This window comes from Gordionus sp. m RMFG-2023, chromosome 2 (genome assembly GCF_954871325.1).
Source record: "Gordionus sp. m RMFG-2023 chromosome 2, tfGorSpeb1-WG-v2, whole genome shotgun sequence".
Lineage (NCBI taxonomy): Eukaryota > Metazoa > Nematomorpha > Gordioida > Chordodea > Parachordodidae > Gordionus > Gordionus sp. m RMFG-2023.
Genome location: NC_088776.1, coordinates 51,537,802 through 51,548,013, shown reverse-complemented (window position 1 = coordinate 51,548,013; position 10,212 = coordinate 51,537,802). Strand labels below are relative to the sequence as shown.

Genomic DNA, 10,212 nt, shown 5'->3' with positions numbered 1-10,212 from the left:
GAAATTTGACTAATTGAGATCAAAACCTCTCTACCATCTATGAGCAAAATTTTCAGGCTTACATAATATTATTTTGTCTAAAATCGAAATCAGGCTATTTAAAAAATCGGATCAAAGCGATCCGTTTAAGTTTAACAATACTACTCTACGGTTAACAGGCTTTTTTTCAAAATTAGCAATGAGTAATGCCACAAGTTTAATCTCAAAAATTTCTATTAAGTTATTTTTAACATTTAACTAGGAAACATCTTTTTGTGACAAGAAAATTTATAAATTTGTCTAATCTCTCATCCAGATTTCTAATTCGCTCAAACAAGCTTTCGAAAGACTTAAAATCCAAGAACAAAAAAGGGTAAATTATCAAATCATAAATTTTAAGTTAAAAATATAAAATGTAAAGCTACCTTTTAAGGATTAAAAAATAAATATATTTTATGACTTTTCAATTTATCTAAATTTATATTAACATATTTTAAAAAGTTTATAAATATAAAATTTAAAAAAAAAATTTATATAGAAAGAAATGATGAAAGAAGGCCTTGTAAGTTTTATTCATTTTTATTTGACAAAATCTTGATTATAAATTTAACATTTAGAACCATATTTAGATATACTTTTTATAAATTTATATTTAGGCCTCGTTTATAGTAAGCGCGATTCTCATAAGCGACGCGTAATTCATCGCTACGTGTTCATTGCCTATGATAAAATTTAAAAATCATGTTGCTATGCGATTCTTAAACAAATAACGCTTCTATAAACAGCCTTATGAGTTATCCGTTAATATCTAGAGATTAATAATTATCAGGGGCAAATAGAAATCGAAATTTTAAAGTGACTGGATTTAATAAATAATATTTTTGACCGGACCAGACAGAGCCTTAAATTATTTTAAAAAGGAAATTGAAAAATATGAGCAGTAAATGAATGTTAAACGATCCATTTATATGATTTTCCAACTAGATATAATTTAAAACAATTTTTTAAAAATTGGCCCGGCTAAGGTTGGGTAAAAAAAATAAAATAATGTTTTTAGGCCCAGTCATTATATTTTTCATTTTTAAGCTAGGCTTCTATTTTCAAATTTATACCCTTTGGCAGGTCTTCAAAAGTTAATAGATTGTTTTTTCTTAGACTAAGGCGCGTACCAGAATGTTCCAGCTTGAGTTTTTAAAAATTGAGCATTTTGTAGTCATTATATAAAAAAACTATTATTTATAGTTATATACAGGTTATTTTTAATTAAAAAATATACACCTATTACTTTAAAAATATGGAAATTATTAAGAATTAAGACAATTAGTAGGCAGACGATAAAAACAAATTAAAAACTAGAAATATCCAGATTTTTTTGAAACAATATTTTGCAACCCTGGTTTGCTATCCATTATTCGCTCGAACGCTCTGGTATGATTTTCGCTTTAACCTTATATTATAAATCATTCTAAAATTTTATCATAAATTTAAATTTAGCGAAATCACAGCTGATTCGTCACAGTGATTATATTTTTTGAAATTTAAGCAAACAGCTGTTGCGATTTTCATCATTTCTCTCAGTATTTATAATTTATACCTATTATTGGCTTGATTATGTAAATTACTACTAGCGAAAAATTTCGCAATATTTTAGCAAATCGCGCTTACTATAAACGCAGCATTAGACATTTGTTTTTTATTGTAATAAAAATATCTCAAATAAAAAAAAAGATACCCGAAGCACCCAGTGATTTGGAGAAAGAAGAAGTCGATGAACTATGGGCAGATGGGTTTGCCATGGAAAAATATATGGCAGAAAAAGAATGGGACGAAGAAAAGGATAGGGTAAAAAAAATTATTCCTCGTTTATTAAACAATCTAAAAATATATTTTTATTGTCAGATCTGAGAAATGTGATCGTCATATATATATGATTTTAACTAAAAAATTCAACCTCTAACTCAATTTTAATTAGAAAAGCCTTTGAAGACTAAATTTAAACTAAATTTATTTTCATTTCTATATAATTTTTTTAAAAAAATAGCTTTTTAACATTGACGCCAATCATTGTTGTTTTGGAATTATAAGTTGAAAATTTATAGATGTCGGTGTTAAGAGATAAAAATTAAAGCATGTATACTTTTTATTTCTTAATATAACTCATACTTAGCCACGAATTAGCATTGTGAATTCAGTGTATATAGAATAAAGGATATATACATTATTACCAAAATAAAAATGGGCAAATTAGAAATTCAAATTTTTAAAACTTGGAAAAAAAATTATTAAAAAAGTTTCAAGACGAATTTACTTACAAGTTTGATAAAATCAAACGTCAACTAGGCACGCAATTTACTCAGCTCAGATTGAAGCTCGTGAACAAGAGTTTGAAGCACAAGAGGGAATTGCTCGAACAGCTATACGCTGCCAGAACTAAGGAGTTGGAAGAGCAATTGAATAAAGTAAATTTTTGAACTAGCTTGGTGTCTCTGTCCCGCCTAAAAATAAAGCAACAGCTCCTTTTATAATTTTATAACAAATAAAAGTAAATTAGATAAATGGTTAATAATTTGACTATTTGTAAAAGTAAGTTAATAGGACGAATTTGAAAAAAAAATCTACCCCATATCAGAGAGAAAATTCCTACCTTCCCCGATAATGTTGATAATAAAATGTTTCTTATTTAAATGATATGTAGAGCAAATATAGTATTTTAAATATTTATATTTATTGATATCCAAAATAAAATCATTTTAACTAAACTCAGACCCACCAATCTCTGCAACACAAGCTTTACGATAATTGGAATCAAGAAAAAGCCCACGCTAAGAATCAATTCAAAAAACAGATAGCTCGTTTTGAAATTCTGGACAAAGAAAAAAGCCGGGCACGGGAAATCGATAGGATTAAAGAACTCGACGCCGACCGAAACAGATTGGAAAAGGTTGTTTTATTTTTTGAATCATATTTTTGATTCCGTCCAAGTAAAGATTATCAAAATCAGATATACTAGTGAATTAGAATTATTATATTGAGATTACTATGAAAAATTAATTAACTTGATAAGATAAAGTACCTTATTTGCCTTAATTTTCGAAATTTATTTTTAACTTCTATTAGATAGAGTGATTATCGTTGTCAATTTTTTTCCCATTTTTTAAATATTCACTTATAAAACTCTTTTATCACCTAAAATCAAATTTTATTTGCTTTCTCACGTTTTTTTTACATCTTCCCTTTAAAGAACTGATTTTGATGCCATGAACTATTTTTTAATATCTTATAAAGGAGTGGAGACAAAGGTTCATAGCCGCATTTCATTCCTGGGATTCTTATGTCAAAAATAATTTGGAAGTCGAAATTAACGAAGAATGGGACTTGATGAAAAATAAAGCTATCATGATCTTCAGGGAAAGCCTAAATAAGTCGTTAAAGGTATAAACACAAATAAAACATTACATTACATTCACACACTAAATATGTTCATCATAACCATTGAATATATGTCTTAAGGGTTTTGCAAATTTAAAGCAAATTTTAAATCATTTATAACGCCCTTTTTTTAATTTTAAAAAACATGATTTTATAGAATTATTCTGGTCGCATAAAGGACTTCTCCTTTCAACATGAAATTTTTCAACCACCCTTTAATATTAAATAATAATTCACCTATAAATATTTCTTTATGCATTAAATTTTTCTCTAAATCACGCTGATTGATTTATTTTGGGATCAATCTGTTATCTCATATTTATATATATTGCTATCCTTTCAATAAAACAGGTAGCATTTTATTCCATGAAGTAGAATTTTGAGAAATAATCGATATCAGGCTAAAAATTGATGAATGGCCAAATTATTAATATCCATTTTGCAACATATTACTTTTCACTTTTTTATAACTTTTTCTAAAAGGATTTTGTAAAGGAACAGACGGAACAGGAGATTATTTTCCAAGAGCAGACTTCATACATGAAGGAATGGGTCCTGAGCGAATACGATAAGTTGAGATGGAAAACTCTTTCCGCCTTAGAACATTCGTCTTCCCACGCTTACGGAGAGTTTGAAATAGAGAGGGTTGACAAAGTCAAGGATTTTTTCTCATCTTGGGCTGAACCTGAGGGTGATTTAAAGGTTTTTGGCATATGCTTTTTAACTTTTTCTGAGAATAATTATATAGATTTATTTTATAGCAATTGTTCATATTAAAAAAAATTCCTAATCATAATATTTTTAAATATAAATGTATGCAAAGGAATGGGAAAGAAGAAGGATGGAAGCTCTGGCCGAATTCAAAAAGGATAGAGAAAAGGTTTTATGTCAAAGCGGACCAGATGAGTTAACAAATGTGCCCTCCAACGTTCCCCCCATTAGCTCCATCTATAATAAAGTTTAACAAAAAAAATTCCAAATTAAAATTTATTAATATAACTGATTTCACCAAAATTAATCCAAAGATTTTAAACATACATATATGATTTATAGAACATTAAATTAAATTTTTCTTCAAAATTATATAGGTTAAATCATATATCTTTTTAAACCTATCATTAAAATATTTTTCTTGCTTTTTAGTTTATGAAAAGTTTGCAAAACAGTCCAAGTCCAATGCCGGATGAAAAAATAGGAGATAAAGCTGAAAAGGTGCGAAAATATTAAAAATCTTTACAACTTTTTTTTTGTATTATGATGTTGAGAATATTTACATTTATATAAACGATTGGGCTGTTTTTGAAGTTTTGATAATTTTTAATATTTTTTAAAAAAAAAGAATTTTTTATTTGTAGAATAGATATTATTTTCGAATAAATAATAAAAATTGGTATTTTTAAGTAGGAGACATTTTTTTAGTATTTTATTTGATTATTTTAACTTCTAATAAAGGATATATAAGGATGAGGAATGCTTTTATTTTGAATTAAGGAAAACATTAAAATTCTTTTTTTTTGTATTTGAAAGTTCGAAGTTATTAGCTTTAATATAGTAAATCATAGATCGAGTTTGGTCAACAATGAAACGAATTAACTATACATAATATTGATTTATATATATATTATATTTTTTTTATCTCAAAAATGATTTTTCGCGTATGGCATACTTTAAATTTTGATTGCATTTTAGTAGTACGTAATGCGTAATTGTAATAAATATTGTAATTTAATTGAGAACTTTATCTGCTTTTACCTATATCCTAAATTTGTTTACCAATTTAAAACAATTCCTTTCGCGATTTATATCCCGCATTTTTATAAAAATTGTATAAGCGATTAACGACTAATGTTTATATAATTTTTCTCAATATAAAAAAATGTTCGCGTCATTTTTTACAAAGTCCCAAAATAGGTATCATATATTCAGAGCATCTTTAGGTGGTAGAAGAAATAATGGAGATTCTATTGAGACTCTTAAAAAACCGGATAAAAATGATTCATTTACGAGCTCATCAAAAGAATACATGGCCAGTATATTAAAAATGAAGAAAATATCGGACATCTTCGGAAAAGAAATGAGAAAAGGAACCCCTAATTATTTAGACCTAGATACGGATTCGCATTTTAGAGCCGCTACTTACGATAATAATGTGTACGATACAGCGTTTTCGACCTCAAATATTTTCAAAGAGGACCAAGAACCACCTCCGTCTATTACAGAACTGTCTTCGAACGGCTTGGAAAGTTGGGAAGGTTACGTTGCGGACATGATGCATCTAGATGAACTAACTCATTCAACCTTCAATATAACCTCCTTATCCTCATCCGATCAGCACATGATACTCCCCAGGGACTCTTTGATCTCCGAGAGGGACAGATACGAAAAGAACGAGGCCAAACAGAGTGAGAAAAGGAAAAACAGGAAGAAAAAAAAGAAATTAATTATTACAACGACCACAGTGAAAAATGTAAACGAGGAGGAGCCAAGTTTGCAGGATTCTATGAGTGAATCCATTAAATCCCCCGGTCCTGGTATACGATCTCCTAGTCCAGGTATAAGATCTCATAGTCCCGGTATGCAATCTCCAAATTTAGTATACAAAATCTCTTATGATGCGCATCCTACGATAGAGGAAATAATAATGACAAGTGAAAATATTATTGCTGATGACAAACCCGAAACGGAGAAGCTGGACGTTTCCGCAAACCTTAATGTCCTCCAAAAAGTTGTTATACCAGAAAACGAAAAGGTAGAAAGCTACTCGGACATTTTGGTTAACCTCGACAAATCAATGATCAGCCAAAGTGAAAATTCTTTAACCTCCTTAATTAAATCCTTAAAAAAGAAAGAGTCTATTTCTAGTTATACTAAACCCATTAAAAGCACTTCCGAAATTGTCACCCCTTACCATAGTAAAACTTCAATGTCATCTGTTCAAAAGTTTTCAATGCCAGGTAGTGATATATTTCTCGTTACGTCTAACACCAAAAAACCTTAGACAAAGATGGATGTGAATAATATTTTATTGTAATGTTAAATATTTGATTAATTTCTGTAAACTTTGATTTTATATAAATGTTGTAATTATGCTTTGAAATTATTTGAGTCTTTATGTTTAAAATTGCTTGATGATTTAAAAAAATTTTTTTTTTCATTAAGAAGATTGATAGATTTAATTTTTTTTTAAATCCACTACAAAATGTTAAATCACATTTTAAATATAATTACAAAGTATGCATAAATATGTTATAAAGTTTTGTGTTTGACTAAATATAATCTGTATAAATATATGTGCCAATAAAACAGGATTTACAGCATTTTTCATATTTTATTTTGACAAAACTAATAGCAACCTATAAAAAGCAGACCTGATAGCTTTGTGATTCAGTTTGGGATTCCTTCTGATACTTTCAAACCAATGATGACTGATAATAGCTTGCCCATAATAGATAAGAATTTCAAAGATATTGAACCTGTATTGCCCGTCGTTAAAGAGCTTTCAAGTTATAAAATTGATGAAAGACCTGCTATGACTGATAGCGCGTCTATAATTGAAAGAAGTTTCAAAGTGGTTGCCCCTGTAATGCCCATCGTTGAAGAGCTTTCAAGTTTTAAAATTGAGGAAAGACCTGCTATGACCGATAACGCGTCAATAATTGAGAGAAGTTTTAAAGATGTAGCACCTGAAGCAACGGTGGTCAAAAAACCTTCAAACATAGAAATTGATGAATGGTCGATAGACAATTTAGAAAATGTTCACATAACAGATACATTGTCCCTAATGCCGAATGTAATAAAGGAACCATCTCTTCCTAAAATTGATCAAACTTTAACTAATGTCGAAAATTCGGCGATTCAAACTAAAACCAATAAGACTGAAGATTTGGAAGATGCAAATATTCCTGAGCAAGAGGCACAATTTACTACAGTTCCCTCGATATTAAAAACAGGAAAAGTGATTTCAACGATTATAAATGGCAATAAAGATCCCATTCCGCCTGCAAAAATACCTCCACATGTACGATCATCGATCGATTTTAATGAGCTTAGGAATAGCATTCATATCTCCACCAAAAGTAAAACCAATAAGGCTGAAGATTTGGTAGATGCAAATATTCCTGAGCAAGAGCCACAATTTACTACAGTTCCTTCGGTATCAACAGGAAAAGTGGTTTCTACGAACAAAAATAGCAATAAAGATCCCTTTGGGCCAGAAAAAATACCTTCACATGTACGATCATCGATCGATTTTAATGAGCTTAGGAATAGTATTCATAAGTCCAAGAATAGTAAATCTTCACTTCTCGATATCGGCAAAAGCGATTTGCACACCAGTAAAAAATTTGATAAGTATTCTGATTCTTTTTCTGATGCAAATTTGTTGACTAAAAGTGTAACTTCCCCTCCACCCAGTTCGATTGATTCAAAGCAAACTGGAAGAAGTGGAAAGCCCTCTGTCGCTCAAAACAGTGTCTTTAGTGAATTTAATGGAAGTATTGACGAACCTTTAGATATGTCTAAGCTGAAAAAAAGGCAAGCCGCTAACTACGATTCATTTGACGAAGAAGATAATTAGTATAATTCTTGCCAACTCGATAAAATTGACACTCTTATACTTAAACAAATATTTCATATTAGCTTCTTTATTTTTGGCTTAAATAAAATTTAAAATTATTTCGAGACAAATATTATCTAATCCACTAGTATAGAATCAGCCCACTTTTTAACGATCATCACGCTCAGATAATAGAAATTTATTGCTAGAGTCTATTAAAAAGAAATATTATGAAACCTGCTAATTTAAATAAATAAATAGAAAGTTCTAGTTTCTACTATAATAGTTAAAAAACCTGAGAATGGATAATCTTTTATTCTATTATGAATAAAATAGTGTTTTTACACTAAACAAAATTGAATTCTAATTATAATCTTGTATTAGATCATGCAAGAAATAACATCTTATATTAAAAGACATAATCTACATATTAAATAAAATACTTTTGACGTTGAACACACATAAAATACATCAATTTAAGGATAGATTTCAAAAAAATCGAGTGGAAAGGGTGGGGAAATATTCTTTTAATATTAAAAAGATGGTATCTGTATTTTCGATAAATATTGGTAAGAATTTTCTTCTTCTTTTCAATATCAGTTCTTCGAAAAGAAAAACCAAGCATATTTGTATTAATATAAGGGTAAAGGTGAAATTATATCAAAAAACCAATATTTTGTTTTCTTTGCATTTTTTGTTTTGACAATAATAAAAGGTGATAAAAAATCTTTGCCTTGAGCAGAGGAATGATAATTTGCACCTGGGATTAAAATTATATGCTCCTTTTTTATTGCTCTGTTGTTATGCAGAATCGTGCCTAGACGCTTGATACACAAATATTTAATCAGCCCTTTTAAAAAAATCAGCCCCCATGAGCAATCCATTATTTTCCTGCATTTGGTCCAATTAAAAATATATTTATATTGAATTATGATATAAATTATTTTAATATAAATAGGAGGGATTACAAAATGAAGATAATATAAATTTAAAGATGGATAAGCAATTTTTAATATATAAATCTATAATCCCATTTATAAATTATTTTTAAAAATTTATAGGGAAGAGTTAAATAAATTACCCATTGATTTTATTGTCTGATACAGTCATCTTTATGTGTGGCAGAATTATCAAGGTTTTTAGTTCGGTCACTATATTTTACCCACTATTGTCGCTTCCCATGAATTTCCTTTCGTAAGAAAAACATCTAATTTTTTATTGATAAATCAGTAAATTAAATCAACTTCAGATGCATATAAAGATTGGTATGTGAAAAGAGTGGCCAGAGGCATCTCCGTCCATAAAGGAAATCAAGATGGTTGTTATATTTAAGGCGGCATTACATTAAGATTTATTTTAATATTATGGATATTGTCATAGCGAGTTATGTTAAATGCATATAGAAACTGACTTAAATAAAGGGTAACCTAAGCGTATCTTCTTGAACTAATTTAAATTCTTCAGCGCAAAAGGAAAAAATTTTTACAACCGACGCGATTAGGTATCACCGAAAAACTCCCTCCTAATAACCTCAATAATTTCACAAGAAAGGTCAGAATTTTAATGTATTGATGATTCAACAATTGACATTGATTGACTCACAATTTTGCAGCACCAAAAATTTGTCCCAAGTACGACCCTAAATAAATTAACTAATCTCAAAATAAATTCGTTCGCGCTAGCTCGTTGAATTCAAAGTATACACCTTTTTTCCCCTAGGAAATTGATAAGTCAAACTTTGTGCAAGCCAATTTTTTAGTCATAGCATAATTTTTAGTATAAGATAATTTTTACATAGTATTTTTAATTTATAAATTATTGGATTTTATTGGATGTCAATAAAAAGCGTTTAATAATTAGATTAGTCGGGGAAATTTTAAAAAAAGACAAGCATTCGCCTATAGTTCAACACAATCTCTAAAAAATTCCCGGAATGGTATAAATATTTAACATATTACTGCTATAGTTAATTTATATCTTACTAAATAAACGAAAATTATGAAATTATCGTGCCATGATAATGCTGAGGTTTTATAAATACTTGTATATTTTTCAATATTTTTATATCCGACTTTCACATTTTTTTTACCAATCTAAATTGTGGTGGGCCACCATTTGAGCGCCGAATCATGCTATAATGATATATAGCATTATATACTAATTAGTGATTAATCTTTATGAAGTGGTTATGGTTTGTTTTTGTAAGCTTGCTAATACTGAAGGTGAGGGTAGAACCTGGGCTGAATAAA

General features: G+C 28.8%; 1 protein-coding gene across 1 annotated transcript; it reads left to right on the top strand.

Annotated features, from left to right (window-relative positions):
• The first annotated feature begins 522 nt into the window (after positions 1 to 522).
• Positions 523 to 7,984, top strand: LOC135924431 (uncharacterized). Its single transcript, XM_065459488.1, has 9 exons — positions 523 to 541; positions 1,708 to 1,821; positions 2,271 to 2,438; positions 2,744 to 2,920; positions 3,265 to 3,411; positions 3,892 to 4,110; positions 4,232 to 4,366; positions 4,552 to 4,620; positions 6,758 to 7,984. Exons 1-9 carry the CDS (start codon positions 524 to 526, stop codon positions 7,982 to 7,984), a joined length of 2,274 nt encoding a protein of 757 aa, XP_065315560.1. The 5' UTR covers position 523.
• Positions 7,985 to 10,212: the final 2,228 nt, after the last annotated feature.